The 19,228-nt window shown below is 39.8% G+C and overlaps 2 protein-coding genes across 3 annotated transcripts; both read right to left on the bottom strand.

The window, feature by feature from the left end:
- Positions 1-2,499: 2,499 nt before the first annotated feature.
- LOC145609107 (protein TIME FOR COFFEE-like) lies at positions 2,500-9,821 on the bottom strand. Of its 2 annotated transcripts, none has more exons than XM_081664665.1 (12): positions 9,371-9,821; positions 8,825-9,277; positions 8,497-8,705; positions 8,089-8,401; positions 7,560-7,983; positions 7,387-7,447; positions 7,181-7,279; positions 6,610-6,946; positions 6,367-6,439; positions 6,175-6,241; positions 5,617-6,018; positions 2,500-5,520 (listed from the first exon to the last, which is right to left on the bottom strand). In XM_081664665.1, the coding sequence occupies exons 1-12, from the start codon at positions 9,477-9,479 to the stop codon at positions 3,091-3,093; spliced, it is 4,977 nt and encodes a 1,658-aa protein (XP_081520791.1). In that variant the 5' UTR covers positions 9,480-9,821; the 3' UTR covers positions 2,500-3,090. The 2 variants fall into 2 exon arrangements, with proteins under 2 accessions (XP_081520791.1, XP_081520793.1); XM_081664667.1 differs by having other exon boundaries at positions 8,089-8,398.
- Positions 9,822-18,410: 8,589 nt separating this feature from the next.
- On the bottom strand, positions 18,411-19,013 carry LOC145607177 (uncharacterized). Its single transcript, XM_081662918.1, has one exon. The coding sequence runs from the start codon at positions 19,011-19,013 to the stop codon at positions 18,411-18,413; it is 603 nt and encodes a 200-aa protein (XP_081519044.1).
- Positions 19,014-19,228: the final 215 nt, after the last annotated feature.

Raw genomic sequence — 19,228 nt, 5'->3', positions numbered from 1 at the left:
GCTGAAAATGCCCCTGCACGAATTGAAATTCCATCTGGTGATAAGATCATTGAAAATGAATCTCTAGCACGCCGAAAGCGTGGAAGACCACTTGGTTCAAAAGACTCTAAACCAAGAAAATTAAAAAGACCTGATGAGATCAACAATATTCCCCTTACAGAAGGTCAAGAAAGACAAAGTACAGATGAGAATAGAGAAAAAGATGATAATCCGAAAGGGGATGAACAAGATGACCATGACATCGATAACAATGAAACTTCAATAAATTTTGTTTCTACCAGGAATTATTGGAATAGAAATGATGTTATCGTAAATGAAATATTTGCATATTCCATTGCAATTGAAATGACATCTGACGAAAATGATAGTGAACCAAGAACAGTGGAAGAATGTCGTTGCAGGCATGATTGGCTAAAATGGAAAGAGGCAATGCAGACAGAGTTAAAGTCACTCGAAAAACGAGAAGTGTTTGGAAAAATAACCCTTACACCAGAAGGTGTAAAGCCGGTTGGATATAAGTGGGTATTTGTGAGAAAACGAAATGAGAAAAATGAAATTGTTAGATACAAGGCAAGACTTGTAGCCCAAGGTTTTTCTCAAATTCCAGGGATTGATTATGAGGAGACATATTCTCCCGTAGTTGATGCAACTACGTTAAGATTTCTGGTAAGCTTGACAGTCTCAGAAGGACTAAAGATGCGATTAATGGATGTAGTAACCGCATATTTATATGGGTCACTCGATACAGATATTTATATGAAAGTCCCAGATGGACTAAAATTACCAGAAAACCACAAGCCTAGACATTTACTTTCCATAAAATTAAAAAGGTCACTTTATGGATTGAAACAGTCTGGGAGGATGTGGTATAATCGTCTTAGTGAATACCTTATGAAAGAAGGGTTCAAGAATAATCAAATCAGTCCTTGTGTTTTCATTAAGAGATCACAATCAGGGTTTGCAATTGTTGCAGTTTATGTTGATGACTTGAATATCATTGGAACCCCAAATGAACTTGAAAGAACTGCAAAATACTTGATGAAAGAATTTGAGATGAAAGACCTTGGACAAACTAAATTTTGCCTTGGATTGCAAATTGAGCACTTAAATAATGGTATATTCGTCCATCAGTCTAACTACACCGAAAGAGTGTTAAAACGTTTTTTCATGGACAAAGCGACCCCAACAAACACCCCGATGATTGTTCGGTCTTTGACTATGAAATATGATCCATTTAGACCTCGAGAGGAAAACGAGGATGTCCTTGGTCCTGAAGTACCATATCTAAGTGCAATTGGGGCTCTAATGTATCTAGCTAACAATACTAGACCAGACATAGCTTTTTCTGTGAATTTGTTAGCCAGGTTTAGCAACGCACCAACGAAGAGACACTGGAAAGGAGTAAGACACTTACTACGATATCTACGAGGAACAAAAGATCTTGGTTTGTTTTATCAATCAAGGCAAGATGCCACCCTCATCGGATATGCAGATGCTGGATATCTATCAGACCCACAAAACGCCAAGTCACAAACTGGATATCTGTTCACCTATGGTGGAACTGCAATTTCTTGGAAATCAACAAAGCAAACCTTAACTGCGACATCATCAAATCATGCTGAGTTGATTGCCCTTTATGAAGCAGGACGTGAGTGTGTATGGCTAAGGTCAATGATCGGCAATATCCAAGAAGAATGTGGGATGAAAGAAGTAACTGAAAGTCCAACCATCATTTACGAAGATAATACTGCATGTATCGCACAAGTAACTGAAGGATATATTAAAGGTGATAGGACTAAACATATATCCCCAAAACTGTTCTTTACACACGATTTGCAGAAGGAAGGGAAGATAAATGTCCAACAGATCCAATCATCTGATAATCTTGCAGACTTGTTTACAAAGTCCCTACCTTCGAAGAGTGTTGAGCGGTTGGTCCACAAGATTGGGATGCGTTGTCTTCATAAACTATGTTAAAATCAGGGGGAGCATTATATGCACTGCACTCTTTTTCCCTTCGATCAGGTTTTTATCCCAATGGGTTTTTCCTGGCAAGGTTTTTAATGAGGCAGTACACTAAAGCATATAGTAATATATTGTTGTACTCTTTTCCCTTAGCTATGGCTTTTATCCTAAAGGGTTTTACCTAGCAAGGTTTTAACGAGGCAACATATATCCTATTCTGTATGGACATTCAAGGGGGAGTGTTAAGAGTTAATTAATTTAGTCAAGGTGTGAATGTCCACACTCCAATTTCTTCATTACATTTAATGTAGTAGCCAACCCTAATTGCCACCCTCTAAGGTTATAGCCCACAATGTAATAGTGGTTTTTACTACTATAAATAGCCATGTAATTTCACTTGTATGACACACAAAATATTACCAAGAGTAATACATAAAAGTAGTAATACTTCTCTTATTACCTTCTTCTCTTAATCCTCTAATTTCTATATATTTCATAACAAAAAAATCAATATAAAAACAAGAAAGAAAAAAGGGACCAAAATCTTTCTTTTTCTTAAGCAAGTGAAGTAAGGAAATTTTGTTCTTACATCAAACTATTGTAGCCTGTCAAAATAGGATTCACATGATGACAGGGAAATTATATGAAATTTTTTCCATTTCTTCCTAACTCCCTACAAAGTAACCTTCCCACCGTCTCTTTCACTGTTTACAGAAATGGAGAGGGCCATGACTTCCAATCTACAGCTCCCTCCATCTAACCAACCCCCCCACCACTGTCTATATCGACCAACATCACTATCGCATTGCCGCCAGAACACCATTGCAATTTGCAAGGATGACCTTTCAGCCACTTCTTCCAAGTGCAAAATTTCGATTGTTGCAGGTTCCATCAAAGCAACATCGATATCATCATCATCATCAACTTCTTCCTGTTATTTCTTCTCAGGCTGCCAGCATGCATTCAAATTGTCATTTCATTTGTGCTGGAGACTCCCACAAAATTCCTTTGTAAATGCACAGTTTCCCCCCGTTCTTTGTTCAAGCATTATTCAAGACTCTTTGTTCGTTCTTACAAAATAATTCGGGGATATGGAAAATGCAAGCACCAAAAAGGGCATAATTTTTACTCACCAGCAGGCTGCTTCTGCTCAGATGGTTTCACCTGGACTGCTGTAGAAACAGCATGAACATACGGAAAGCCTGCGGGCATCAATTGATGGGCACCCCCAGCAGATTGAGCAGCAAACTGAGCAGCATGATACATCCCCTGTGATGGTATACCACCCTTCATATTGTTAGCAAATGCAGCCGCTGCCACAGCTTTTGCTGGATCAGACGTGCTTGTATTAGCTAGAGAAGCTGGAGTACACAATGACAACATTCCACTCGATGAAGTGGGGGGTCCTGACCCTTGAGATTTTGATCCTTGTTGCTGATGGTGGTGGTGATGTTGTTGTTGTTGCTGTTGCTGCTGATGCTGCTGACTATCAGGCCTATGCCTTTGAATGTAATACCCACTATTAGCCATAGCAGCAGAAGTATTAGCAGAAGCCTGCATGTAAGCATTTGAAAAGAACAATTGAGCTTGCTGAATACTTTGCTTTGACAATTGAGGCTGCTGCTGAGACTGCTGCATCTGGGGCTTGTTGCCTGAGCTAGACATGATATGGGGACTGCCAAGAATGGATGGCTTTTGGCTAGTTAAAGATGGAGAGTTCTTCCCCTGCTGCGACGAAAATGTTGCTCCTTGGGCCCCCGCTTTGTTCCCAGTGGATGCACTAGCAGTTGTCCTTGGGCTTCCGCTAGCACCCTTCGATACCGAGGAGTTTGAGGGAGACCCAACCATCATTGGCGAAGAAGGGCCTTGGTTATTATGCAGGTTTTGCTGCCCTTGTGATGCAGAGGATGTTTTAGAGTTACCAGCATTTGCTCCAAAAGAGATTTGTGTGTGGTTTTGTTGGGACCTTCCTTGCTGCTGCTGCTGCTGCTGCTGGGAAAGGTTCTTCATGTTAGAAGCAGTCGACGTAGCAACAGATGGAGAAGAAACTTGAGGCGTATTCGGCCTAACAGAGTTCTTCCACTGCTGAGACTGAACAGGGCCACCACTCGTCTGTACAAGAGGGGGAAAGCCGGATAAAGAGTTGGGAAACTTGGCAGCCATGATAGATGATGAATTGAGATGATCAGGATAGACATTTCCGTTACTGGTGGGAGTCTTGCTACGGCCACTGCCAGAACTAGGAGCTGCATATTGCTGCTGTTTAGGGAAGAGCATTTGTTGTTGTTGTTGTTGTTGTTGCTGCTGCTGTTGCTGAGAATTCGAAACACTAGAATTGCTCACAGAATTAGGTCCAGGAGAACGAGTTGGGCGACCAGATGACCCATGCATCATATTTAGGCTTCGAGCTGAGGTATCAACAACGTTGTTCCCGGGCATTGTTGCCATAGAATTCTCGGCAAACTCCCTCGAAAAAGCAATGGACTGGCCAGCTGACGCTGCAGAAGCTCTTGCAGCCATGGCCTTCCTTTCCTCATCAGCATTAGAAGGATCAGTGGCAGAGTTTGCCCCAGTTTTCCCATCCTCTGGACCACGATAATTATTCTTCTTCTGCTGTGCAGCTTGGGCTGCAGCTGCAACAGCCATAATTTGATAGTTCTGTCTGGCAGAATCTGGAAGACCCTGCATAAGAGGGTGATTGTGCGCTATTGATGACATATCAAGGCCAGGAGTGGCAGCACCATTCATAGTAGCAAAAGACATGGGAAAAGCAGGAGGCTGCTGGGGTTGTTGCTGCTTCTTATCACCAAGATTACCATTAGGAACACCGGCAGCATTGCTTCCCATTGAAGAAGGTGGGGTCATCATTGCAAAGTTGGGCGAATGGAAGGGCATTGCAAAGTTCTGACCATAAACATTCATGTTTGGCCTGTTACGACTATCAGCAGTTGATGGGCTATCCTCACCACCCATGTCAGGATGAGTTTGCGACATCCGACCTTTGGCTGCTTGAAAATTCTGCAAGCCTTGATTCGGGTTCCCAGCACCAGGCGCACTGCTTCCCTGGGGCCGCTGTTGTTGATTTTGCAAATGCTTCTGGGAGGATGAGGAAGCGGTGGAGAGACTAGCATTTTGCTGATTTTGCTGTTGGATTTGCATGGACTGAGATGGCTGTACAGCTTGCTGTTGCTGCATTTGTGAAGGATGAAGCATTTGTGAAGAGTAGAAAGAGCCGTTGTAGAACGACATTGGTTGTGGATGGGATCCTCTATAAGGAGGCGCTGCTCCAACATGTGCAGGAATTGGGAAAGGATATGGTCCATTCCCTAGAATCGCCATAAACTGAGCCTCATTCCCACCCATGTTCGGGTAACTAAAGCTCATGGCAGGCCCAGAATTCGAATTAGCTAGAGGAGCAGCACCCATAGGAGATGAAGTAGCTGCACTAGCAGAAGCTGCATTCACGCCTGTTGATGGCGATTTTGTGGAGTTTGGACGTGCATTTGCCACTGCCGCCTGTTGTTGGCCCATTGGGAAGAACAATGCAGGGCCATGCTGAAATTCCAACAAACAAACAAAGTTTCAAAATCCACTCATGCCAGAAAAAGAAGAAAATTTATAACAGAATTGAATAAATGACAGAAAACTTACCATCATATTACTGGGAGCACCAGGGGGCAATGCAGGCTGAAGCATATACTGCTTTTTCTGAGCAGAATCAGGGGCATTGGGAGGCTGAGGAGACGACTTATCCTTCGTCGAAGAAGCAGACTGACCCGGGAAGAAAGTAAAAGGCTGGCCTTTATTGTCCTGTGAAGAACTGACCACCATACCCCTCCCAGCAGCAGCAGCCAAATCAGCTGGGGGCACCATATTCAAGTTGTAAGGCTTGGCACCAAAGAGAGGAGAAGTCCCAGCAACCGCAGTCGCTGCTGCGGCCGGCCAGAACGGATTCATCTTCATCATCTGCTGATGAACTGATATACTCCTTGCAATGTAGCAATGTGTGGCACATCTCTTTGGCCTTGGTTGTGAGAACAGAAAATGAGGGGACTACACAATTATATAAAAAAATTGAAGTTATAGTCACCATCATCACACCATATCTAATTATTATATCAGCAATTAAAGTAGACCAACCATTTGTATATTGCAATTGGATTAAATATAAATAAAATAATAAAAAAGGCATTAAATTAAAAGCATTACCTGAATTGGTGGAGAAGCCATTGGGGTCCCATCCATTGAAACAACTCCTTGCAATGGTCCCACATATCTGCTCATCAATAATTGTGTTACTTTAATTTTTTATACATTTTTTCCTTTTTTTGGGGATAAATTAAGTTTATCACAGTAAAAATAAAATCAAGAGATTTCATGAAAATTAAAAAACGACCGTACCCCATGGGTGGAAGCCCTCCATGCCATCCTCCAGGTACTGACATTGGCAGCGGCGCTGAACCCAATTGACCTCCTGCATTTTTCAATATTTTATTAAAATAATTATACTATTAAAAATATAAAATATTTTTTTTAAAATAAAAACAACCCAGAATCCCAGACTAATTACGAGTTTTGAAAAACCTCGAGTTTATCAAAAATTAATTCCCAAGTTAATTAAAATTAAGGAATAAAAACACTCACCAGGTTTGTCTGTATTAGCATCATCCCTGGTGGTTTTGGGCGGTGTAGGCTGCTGCTTTTGAAAATTCAATTTATCTTCATTCACACTACTACCACACCTCTCCAAATCAAACTGAGTATCCTTACTATTCAGATTCAGCTGCTGCGGCACCGGTTGCGACGACGACACCAACCTCGGCTTTCGGCCCATCGACAACCCGTCCACCCCCGTCGCCGCCTCATTCTTATTTAATTCCGCCCCACCACCAATACCAATACCACTACCACTAGCAGCATCTCTACTTTTGACAACCTTTTCATCATCCTCCTCTTTCGGCTTTGCACACGGCTTTGCCTCCTGTAAAGATTAAATACAAACCCACCCACCGAATAAATTGACCAAGTCAAAAAATAATTATAATAAAAAAAAATTGAAAGAAAGAAAATCAAAATTAATTAAAGGTAGTTCTAGTACTACTCCCACAACCACATCACAGTTTTCCATATAATAATTAAAATCGTACAAACTACCAAAAAACAAAAATTTAGATCGACAAAAACAGAAGTGGGTCCCATCTTTTCCCCTACTCACCGCTTCCCTTTCCGTGACCATCGACTTCTCTTCTCCTCCACCGTACGAAGCCATCTCCTCCTCCCTTTCCGGTGATGTTCTTGATTGCGGTGGTGGCGCCTGCATTTTCATTTTCCCATTAATTTAATTTAAATTTATACATAAATTAAATAAAAAAAAATTGGAAAAATTGATGGAAACAAAAATTAAAATTAAAAAATACCCACCATGAGATCTATCTCATATTTATCTTCTCTGTGATTATCTTGTTCAACGAAGGATGAATTGCTGCATGATTTTTGAAAAAAAGGGAAATAAATTAAATTGAATTAAATTATGAAATGAGAAAAGTGGGAAATTAATGTGAAAAAATGAGGGGAATAATTTGATTGACACTGACGGTTTAGTGGAAGTAGTGGTGGAGGATTCAACACGATCATGATTTTGAGTATGAGGAGATTCCAACTTTGGTGAAGATGACGAAGCTTCCTCTACTTTTGCTGCTCTCACCACCATCCCATTTCTTATCCCAGTTGATGATTCTTCCACCATACCTTGCTTTGCATCTGAGAGGATACCATTGTTTATCGCTTTTGCCGACGGCGGTAGCGGCGTCTCGGCTGTGAGATCCTGTAAACTTGTCGAATCGCCCCCATTTTCAATGGCGGATCCTATGTTGTTCTTGTCCATGCTTGGAGACGCCGCTTCTTGCTTTGGTGCTTGATCTGATTCTGGCTTTGGGGTCGATGTAATGGGGCTGCTGCGAGGGCCGAAACCGGTGGGGATGTCTTCTGGGTATGGCCTCGGCCGCTTTCGCTTTGGCGCTGTATATTTCAATCACAAATTTATCAATAACAAAATCACCCATTACCAATTACTAACAATTAAGAACTAAGAAATGAATTTGGGTGAGAAGCGATTGAACTTACCAACGGTGGTTAAAGGAGGGGCAGTTGAAGATGAAGTAGAAGGATTGGAACAATTAGTAAGATGATGATGATGAATTGAAGGGGAATTTGTAACAGGAGATGAAACTCTGGATTTAGAATCATTAACAGATCTAGAATCCAATTTAGCTGAATCATTTATCATCCCACCGTCTTGCTTCGATGGGGCTTGAGATTGCTTCATCAGCCCATATAGAACTTCAGCGACCTCAATTTCAATGGCGTCCTGAGTCGATGGCGACGATTTCGAAGACGATTTTGGGGGCCGTTGTTGTTTCGGTCCATTAGCCGCCTTCTACACCGGAATAGAACAGAGTCAAATCCACAGAAACACATACAAACATCACTGAGGAACAAGGGGGTGAATATTGGGATGAATAGAACACTGACAATTTTCTTCTTTATTGAAATATTTGACGATGACGGTGACATTGGTTGTTGCGCTTGTGACGGAGTTGGTAGTGCCGCCACCGCTTGCGACGGCGCAGCTGTCATAGTTGACCTTACCGGTGACGATGACGGCTGTCGGCTTATTTGCTCTCCGCTTCCTCCTACACCACCAGCTGAACTCCAACAATCATGTCCTCTCTTCGTTGAAGCTGCAATTACATCAAAATCAATCCAAAATCAATCAAAAATCCAAATTAAATTAAATTAAATTAAATTAATTCAACAATTCAAAAAAAAAACAAAAAACCCAAATCACAGTGAGTCTAACCAGAGCGAGCTTTCCGGGGGATAGAAACTCCGATCATTTCATCAGGAGCCTTCCACGTAGGAAGAACCCTGTTCGGCGGAGGAAAGCTTTTCCGGTGACTGGTAAGAGTAGATGCCCCCGATGTCGATGAAATAGGAACCGGATTCGATGGCGGAACGTATCGAACCGGACCATCATCATCCTCCTCATCATTTACGCTTTCTTCTGAGCTATCATCTACTCCACCAACACCACCACCACCTCCGCCGCCGTCTTCTCTATTACTCCCGTGCATATACTTATCCCCTCGCCGTCGTTTACTCCTCAATCTATCTCGCTCCCTCTCCCGGTCTCTGTCGCGGTCTCTGTCCCGGTCTCGGTCTCGGTCTCTAATCTCCCGATCTCTCTCCTTCTTCACCGTTCGATCTCGTAATCTCGCCGCCGTCTCCTGTAATTCCAACGGACCATCGTCCTCTGCACCAACAACCACAACAAAGTCAAAATCAAAATCAAAACTCCCAAAAAACACAAAAAAACAATGAAAATCAATAGTTAACAGATCTAAACCTGGAGACTCCCTTAAACTCCCGCCGCCAGTAGTGGTTCTATGCCTTCTTCTAGGCAAGCCATTAGTCATCGCCGCCGCTCTTCTTGCTTCTCTATTCCTATCCATCATCTTCCTTACTCAGAGAGATAACAAGTAACCAATCTCATATCTCCAAACCTCTTCACCTCTTTTCCTTCCTCAACCAAATTTCGCCGGAAAAAATGGCGGAAATTCCTCCGACGAAATCAACAACTCCGGTGAAATCGATTACCTCTTCTTCAGATCTTCCAAAAATCAAAAAAATCGAAAGATGTTCACTTTCGTTTCCTCTTCTTCTGCTTCTCTCTCTAAGTCTTCACTTTCTCTCTCTTGGTTTTTCTGTGTGTGTTGTCCTCTTTTCCTACTCTCTATTTTTCTCTCTCTCCTATCTCATCTTCTTTTTGGGGTATTTCATTTCATTTCATCTGCCTAACCCACCCCTATAGCCTCGTGGAGGGCTGGATCTATCCCAATCTAGTACAATCCTTCAATCTCAGCCCTTCATTTTGTCATCCATCTAACGGCTATCCTTACTCTTTACTGACATGGCATCATCCTCTCCGTTCGATTTTCTATGTCAGTAGCTCCTACCCTTTTTAAACCTACCTCCACGTGGCACCAATATCTTTCTTCCCTCATAAGCTTCCAATTTTTTTAAACTTAATTATTATTATTACTGTATTAATTTATTATTATTATTGATACTATTATTGTATTGAATTGATTATGTTAATTTATTAACAACCGATCTCCTTCTTAATCAATCAAAATCTTTAATTATATTTCCCACCATCTATCTATTATATTGTAAAGTTACATTCCTCATTATTTAATTCGATTGAAATGGGAGTCTATAATACGAGTATATAATAATAATTGATAAAAGCTAGGATCATGTTAGACAATTGATCTTACATTACATTGTTGATCAAACTATTCTTTTGAACATGTTTTTTTACTCCTTTTGGAACCAAACCCTAAATTCTTCCCTTTACTTTTCTAAAATTTTTAGTTTAAATTTTAAACGCAAGTATATCTACTTATATAATCCGTATTTGCAAATATTATTAAAAGTTTGGTTTTGAAAATCAAAATAAATTTACAAAAATCTCATGTAAATGTGTTTTTTCGCTAAGACTGTCAAACCATAAGATTTAAATCATACTCAAACTTTTCTACCCCGTAAATAGGACATTTTAAACTTAAAAAACCATAAAAAGTAAAACGTAAGGATTTCATTGGTAGAGAACTAAACGGAGTAATAATCTCATAACACTCCTAACATATTTCGTAAAAAGAAATCTCATAATATAAATGTTATAAGTCCGTCTTTTACAAGAATTAACACGAGTAGATAAATATCGTAAGGTTTAAAAAAGGTACGAGTGATAAATCGTGTAAGATTTACGAGTATAAAAAGAGAATCTAATTAACAGCAGTAAAAATCCGTATAATTTCCATCAAGTCAAAATTTCTCAATTTCGGAAATCTAATTAAGTAAAAAACCTAATAAAATCCACGTTTTAAATAAAATTTACCATATATAACTAAGATGTGAGTACCCAGTTAGAATGAACCCCCACCTGTAGCTGTAGTCAGTAACAGGTACTACTAAAATATTTCCTTAATTAACGCGCATGGTCCCACGAAATTCGGACGGAGTAGATCTTCTGAAGTGGAGTAATAGGGAAGCTCTGTACCGTCGGATGGTACAATGACGTGGCAAGGCATCCTAGTTGGCAGATTTAAAACTAAATCTAAACCGTTGATGTTAGGAAGTAAATGAACGGTGGAGATTGAAGAGAGAGAGCGGCGGGAAAAACTGGGAGGGTCATGGTCACGGAAGTTCCGAGAAGAGTGGGACTAGGGATGGCAACGGGTCGGATCTGGACCGGGTCCAGGTGGACCCGGATCCAGATCCGTTTTTTAAACATGGATCCAGATCCGCCCCGGATCCGTCGGGTCTGGAAAATGAAGACCCAGATCCAGATCCGACGGGTCCATCGGATCCGGGTCCAAAACGGGTCCAAAACGGGTCCAAAATAGATTCTATACGTTTTGGCCTAAATTGTTCCTTTACTTTTAATTTTTAATGAAATAAATTTATTATAGCTTTAGTATATAATTATATATGCAGGCAAGGCTTATTGTTGAGTTCTTTTCGATTAGGCTAGTTGAATCGACAAAGACATTGAATCTGTTAAAATTTTTGTGGGACTTCTTGTCTAATTGTTTGGACCAATAAGTAAACAACAACACAAAGTTAAAAAAAATAAAAGCAAATTAAATCAAAAACACAAAATTGCAGCATACATACATACATATAATTATGCTAGAATTTCTTCAAATTTGTATAGAAAAATCAAAAACAAAAAATGAATTACTTGGTATAATTTATATCAAGATAACATAGAAGAAAGGGAAGGGACTTAATAAATGGAGGTTGGCAAGCGCTTGGAGAAGCTCCTTGGTGCTTAGTAATGGAGGTTCGATCGCTGAATTGATGGAGTTTCGCTCGCCGTAGTCGGCGACGTGAACAAGAGTAGTAGAAACATCAAAAACAAAAATGAACTACTACTACTGATTTTTGACATGGAGAAGATCCTCGGTGAGTCCGTGTCGTTTTGTTCGCCGCCGATTTGACAGGGAGTACGGGGTGGAGAGTAGTGGGGATTGGAGAATGGAAACTAGAGAGAGAAAGTTAGGGTTTGTAAATTGTATCTTTGGTTTCTAATATGAGTTGGGCCGAAAGTTATGACCATTAGAATTTTTTTAAAATTTTTGAAACGGATCCGGGTCTAGGAGATAGACCCGGACCCAGATCCGTTTTTTTCAACAGGATCCAGATCCGACCCGGATCCGTCGGGTCCAAAATTTGAGGACCCATATCCGTGAAAAACGGATCTGGATCCACGGATCCGGGTCGGGTCCAGATCCACTGCCATCCCTAAGTGGGACCCACAAAGGAGACGGTGTTTGTGTTTGAGCAGTTTGGCGATCTGAAGAATAATTTTACTTGTGTGTTGGCCTATTGTCACGTTCGTGGGATGTGGCAGCCTTCAAATGACGTGTTTTAGGGGCCCACTTTGTGTTTTTTTTAATTAATGTTTTTTCAACTACAAAAGTAAGAAAAGGTGGAAAGAAAGTGTAACCAAAATCATCTTTTTCTTTCTTTCTTTTCTTTCTTTTTTGTTTTCTATTTTTCATGGTATGTGTATAATTATGAGATTTATTTATTAATTAGTTGTGCTTTTTTGGTGTTAATCAAAACTTTAGAAGTCAAAATGTTACAGCATGGGTTAAAAGAATTTTCTCTTTTTCCTTCTTTTCGTAATTCCTGTGTTATCTGAATTTTGAAAGTGGTTTTAGAATGAATAGTTATGAAAATTAGTCAGAATTTATCAAATTAATCAAAGATTGCTCAACAGTTTTTCTTCTTCTTCTTTTTTCTCAAAACCCATTTAATTTCTCCGCCGAAAACAGTGAGTGGGGGATGGGATGATTTTTCGGTGAAATCGAATGACGATGATCAAGTACATTTGAGGAATTTGATTCGGATTTTTATTTGCAGACTACATTGGTGAGCAATTGATTAACATGTACATAGATTTTGGTTATTTTCAATTTTTGATCATGCAGACAAGGTGTTAGATTAAATGCCTGAAAGTAATTTGGTCAGTTGAATTGGAATGTGTTGATGATTGGGTGGATTAGATTGGATCAACTGGAGATGCTCTGACTTTGTAGATGAGAGAGGCGGTGGCGAGGGAGATAACTGATGGTTTTGGTATGGAGAGGTGGCGAGGGTGGCGGAGTGGTGGTTTTGGTGTTGCCGTGTTGGGAAAGGTGGCAAGGGCGGTGAGAGTGGTGGTTTTGGTGATGGACTTGGACTTGGGAAGTTGGGATTGTTATTGATTCCTTATTTATATACTTTAATTATTGGGAAGGAAAATAAAATGAGGTGATGTGGAATAATCAATAAGTCACGAACATTGATCTCAATGTGTAATTTTTTTAAGGGATCATTAGAAGTTAATAGTGGTAGAAAGTTGGATTGTTAAATGATAATCAAAAATAGAGCAGTAAAAAGCTGATCCGACCCTAAAAAACCGACCCGAACCCGAATATTAACCGACCCGTTTGAATCCGAAAAAATGGTGACCCAAACTCGATATGACCCGACCTGAAACCAACCCTAGACCCGATTCAACCTGAGTATTTGACCTGAACTCGAACATGAACCGACATGAAAATAACCCGTAAATTATTGACCTCAACCGAACCCGACCTGAATCAAGATTGACCCAAACCCGTTTTAATCCGTCAAAACTCGAATTTAACCCGATCCGTTACTAAGCCCAACTCAAATTCAACCTAACCTGTAACTGACCCGACCAAAATTTAACCCGACATGTTACTAACCCGACCCGAAATTCAACCCGATCTGTTACTAACCCGACCCGAAATCAACACGACTTGTTATTATTCCAACCCAAATTCAACCAGACTTGTTATTATCGGAATTAATATGAACTTATTATATCTTATCTTAAATTTACATGATCTCATTAGTTCAAATTTGAACTTAAATGAAATTATTTATCCTAAAATAAGTGAAAATGTAATAAATGAAGAAATTGATAATGATTAAATGTACTTGTCAAAAAAAAAAAAAAAAAAAAAAGAGATAATGATTAAATGTAAACATATGTTAACAAACCTACCCGAAAAATGTACCCGAACCCGATAAGACCCGACACTGAAATCAACCCGAGACCTAAATTAACCATATATTTGAAACCCGAACATGACCCGACTTGAAAATGACCCGACCTGATTATAACCCGCAAATTATTGACTTGAACGAACCCGACTCAAACCCGATAATGACCCTAACTCATTTTAACCCGTTAAAACCCGAATCATTTCCGACCTATTATTCACCCGAGTACCCGACCCAAATGTAACCCGACTTGTTATTGACCCGACTTAAACCCGACCCAAACCCGACAAGATGTATGACTCAACGAGACCCGACTCAAGCATGACCCAACCCGGACTCGACCCGTATATGTTACGATATTTACCCGAATTGACCCAACCCAAGTCAAACTTGATCCAGATTAACCCGATTTGTTTACCCGAATTGACACCTCTAATCAAAAGGTTAGAATATTGACTTTTTTTTTCTAAATAAAAAGCATCGTTTCGGAAAAATGAATATTCTAAAGGATTAATTTTCCGTCGCAAATTTGCGATGGGGCCCTTATGCCCCGAGTGCTCAGCTTCGTATTCCATCGGAATATTCATTTTTCCAGCGGATTTTCTCATGTGAAATTCTGTCGCAAATTCCTATTTTGCTACGGATTATGGCCTCAGAATTTCCGTCGGAAATTTTACAGTAATTTCCACAAAATTTGTTTTATTTTTTTAGCAGCATTTGAAACATATACCTTCTACACCTAATTCCTGATAAAATTAAATCCAGGATCGAATTAAGAAAATACATATATATAAATAAAAGCTATGCTAGACATAATCAAATGATACATAATCCGAATCAAGTACATGTGCATACTACATAAACAAAAGCTATGCTAAACATTCGCCGGGGTACCCTGGCCTGCTCCTCCACCGTCCCTGGGGTCTTGATGCTGAGGCTGAATGGTGGAACATGCGTCGTTGCTAGGGAATCGACGCATCAACTCATCCCACCTCTCCTGGTTTCTCCTCTCTATTTCGGTCACTTCAGCTTGAATTTAGGCTTGCATCTCGACTTCCATTTCACTTCGGACTTCACTGCGAAGAGCCTGCACCCTATAGTCCATATGATCCTACATCTGAGAAATAACGGGCGACATGTAATGATATGAAGGCCTGGAAACTCAACCCATCCGGTTGCCATAGGATAACTCTCCACTTTGGCAAGTCCCCTCACACGACCCTTGTTGTTGCGACCACCCACAGTCTCCCAGTACAACTCATTCGAACTCTTCTGAATCCCTTGAGTGCTTGCTTCTTTAATCTTTCTGGTAGGCCTCCTACAAGATATACATTATACAAACATATATTGTTTAAAAAAACTACCAACAACATAAGTTTTATGTATATTTTTAGATGTTCAAGCAAATTTAGCCAAAATGAACTCATTATTTCTAATAACATCTCAATATTACATAGTTATGGTCTTAAATCACATAAAAAAAACAAAAAAAGAAGCAATTTACTAAGTTTTAGGAATCATTTTCATCAAAAAAGAACCAATTACTTAAGTTTGAGGAACCATTTTCATCCAAACTCATCCAAAAATGGCTTAAGTGACTTCTACTTTGCCTATTTTCTTAAATTCTTATCAATTGAACTCGTTAACATCTCAATATTACATAGTTATAGGTGGTTATATCTTGAAATCACTTAAAAGAAGCAATTTACCAAGTTTTAGGGATCATTTTCATCAAAATAGAACTAAGTAAGGCATATATGAATTCTACTTTACCCGTTTTCTTCATTTCTTTTCAAATGAACTCATTCTTCCTCAAAACATGTCAACATTTAGTAGTTTAGGGTGTCTATGATCTAAAATCACATAAAAGACCAATTACTTAAGTTTGAGGAACCATTTTCATCCAAACTCATCCAAAAATGGCTTAAGTGACTTTCTCTAAGATTGAAATTCTGTTTCCTTGAAATTTTGTAAGCTTTTGCGCCAACTTCCCATAATTGTTTCAACTCTTCTACCAACAGTTGCATATACACATCCAAGTTGCCCTTAGGGTTTTTAGGATCAGGAACGAGCAACGAAAGAAACATGAATTGTCTCTTCATACACACTGAGGGAGACAAGCTATCACTACTAGAAATAGGCTAAATAGCGACAGATTGCTTCTGACGGGCACTATTTTCCGTCGCAAAATTCAAGTACTCCCTCCGTTTCTTATTTCTTGCAACATTTACCATATTTGGGTGGTTCACATTTCTTGCAACAAATTTTTTTTTCCTCTTTTAGTAATTAAAGGTAAAGTTACATATTTGCCCTTATTATAACAGGATTACTATGCTGATTTATACTAATCTAGATACACTTAACCTAGTTATATCTAATCAAGAGTTAATGATTCCCACCAAAAAAAATTAACCCCCTCCCCCCCAAATTTCCTCTCTTTATATTCTGAGAAATTGATGAACAAATCAGTTCATCTTCCCAACTACTCCATTGGTTGCAGTCTTCAACTACCTGCAATAACTCCATGGCTCTTTACTCTCCCTTCTCTCTCCTCTCTATATAACATTCTCTCTTTCTCTCTCCTGATCTTTCGAAACCCTAATTCATTTTCTCCCTTTCTCTGTTTCCTTCATCTTCTTTTAAATTCTCCTTTCTGCGATTCCAGATCTGTGCAAAATTAACCAAAAAAAAATGAGTTCTGAGTCCACCACTAACGCTTCACTTTTCTTCTATGAAAACCTACCCCCTGAGAAACCCATTGACGAGATTCCTCCAGGAACCACTCGATACATATGTGAGAGGGAATCTGGGAAGATTAAACCTCTGCGCAGGGCTAGGTTGAGGCCTCTGTACTTTCGCTGCAAGCGCGGTGCCAAACTTACTGAGTACATTTCCTTAGATGAAGAAAGTGAGGTGAACCCAGATCCTGCTCCAAAAAACCCTAAAAATCATGTTGAGGTCATAGATTTGGAAGAGGAGAGTGAAGGTGAAGGCTCTGGAAAGGGGAAAACTGCTGTGACTGAGTCCCGCAAGAAAGGGAAGGGATGTGCTTCTTGATCTGGTGGTTCTAAGGCTGTGGTTGCTGGAGGTCAGTCTCTTTCTGAGAAGCAGCAGAAGAAGGGATCCCTCTCAGGGATGAAAAGGGTGAAATCTGGGCTGCCTGTTGACCCTGAGCAGCTTGCTGATGAGGACTACATGGATTTTCTGCGGGATGTTCACCCTGAGTGGTTCTCTGGCAACTAACTATGTAGCGTATAACCTTTCTTCTCCCTCTAATTTATTTTTCCTGAAATTTTATGTTAATTTAAATGCCTGTTTTTGGGGGGAAAATGAGTCCTTGTATGTTTGTTAGGGTTTGAGTCCCTGTGACAGTGATGTTGTGGTTAACATTATGTGTGCTTTGCTCTTGAATTCATGATATCTTGCTACTGTTGATGATGTATGCTATGTTGATGCTTTTGAAGATACATTGATGCTATTCATGATGTATGCTGGGTTGATGATGTATGATGATTTGATGTTGTGTATGCTAAAGTACATGATGTTGATTATTGTATGCCCTAAGGCTATGATTCATTTACTTGATGTTGTTGGTCCTTAGTTGCTGTTGGAGTTTGTAAGGGTGATATGGCCAGGGGAATGTGTTGTTGATGAATGATGACCAATTTGCATGGACTGTCCTATGGATTTTGTTGCCTTATACATTTTTGAGTCCCTACATTGTTCTCAATGACATTGTAATGAGAGAACAATTTGTTTGTGTGTTGGGTATGCCATTTATTGTGAGGGATAATAACTTGCCTTATGGTTGATGTTTGAGTTGGTCCCCCCATATTGCATGTCCCAATATGCCCTTTGTTGTGAACACCAAATGATGAAGGGACTCATTTGATTAATTGTTGCCTGTGATAGTGTTGCTCCATCAATGGTCTTATGACCTAGGTGTTGAGGTAACATCATAGAGCAGCTTTGTGATATATGCATACCCTTACTGATGGTACTAAGTGTTTTGAGCATAATACACCAACAATTGATCATGCAATACAGTAATTTAAGATGCCAAAGTTCACATTACATTTCAAAATAATGAGGCCTTATATTACATGACTGCCTTACATGTGTTCACCATGATTCAACAAAATACACATAACCTAAGCATTAAACATTGATCTTGAACAAAAGGTGGTAATAGGTAACTTAAACTTAAGATTTCTTACCAGAATTTTAAACATACTATGAAGGTTATGTGTGGCAGTCCTTGTGCATTGGCAGAGTCCCTTTTTTGATATGTCTTTACTTTAGTCAGCATCTACTACCATGTATGCTTCTTCCTCTGTTGCATGTGGTGTTGGGATGAACATTGTGTCTAGGAATGTCACAGTTTGTTGAATGAGCTCCTTCGGGACATGTAGGTGTTTGGGTAAAACACCTAATCTTTCCAGCTTCTTCTTCTTCATGTGTGGTGGTGAAAAGTTATTGTTGCCTTGTTTTTCTAATATATTTATCATGACTGATTGAAGTGTTAGCCATATATACTTGTTGGCCTTAGCTTCAAATGCATTGTAAGCATTGACCACCTCTTTGATTAAGTCATCCAGAGTAGTTGGGAATGCTTGATATTGGAGGGATTGTATGACTTTGAAAAGTCCTAGGTCTAGCACATTCAAGTCAGGGGACTGTGCTGGTTGGTAGACCATTTGTATGTTGAAGCCATTAACATGACATGCAGCAACAAACTCTTCATCTTTTAGCACTTGATGAGGTTTTGCATTGTCCCACTGAATTTTGACATTTTTAGGGAGTCCCTCTGGCCACTGTTGATGTATTGCTGGGATGATGTAGTCCATTAGCATTTCCCTGATTGCATCTTTGTCTACATTCTGCACAGCCTTTGTTTCCATTGTACCAGCTTATCTGTTTTTACTCTTTTTCTTTGCCATCTGTTTTTTGACAAATGGAAAGATAACATACTTTCCATCATGCAAAAGAGTCCCATCTCTTGCATACAAGGGTTTCCCAATCATTGCCATGAACATGGCCTTAATCTTAAACCTCTTTGGCTGTTAACATCTGTAGGGGTCTTCTTCTTTTGGCAGCAGGTAGAATTTTCTTGTTT

The sequence above is a fragment of the Chenopodium album genome, chromosome 23 (assembly GCF_948465745.1).
Source record: "Chenopodium album chromosome 23, dcCheAlbu1.1, whole genome shotgun sequence".
Lineage (NCBI taxonomy): Eukaryota > Viridiplantae > Streptophyta > Magnoliopsida > Caryophyllales > Amaranthaceae > Chenopodium > Chenopodium album.
The sequence above is the reverse complement of the archived record's forward strand: the minus strand, read 5'-3'. Positions and strand labels throughout refer to the sequence as shown.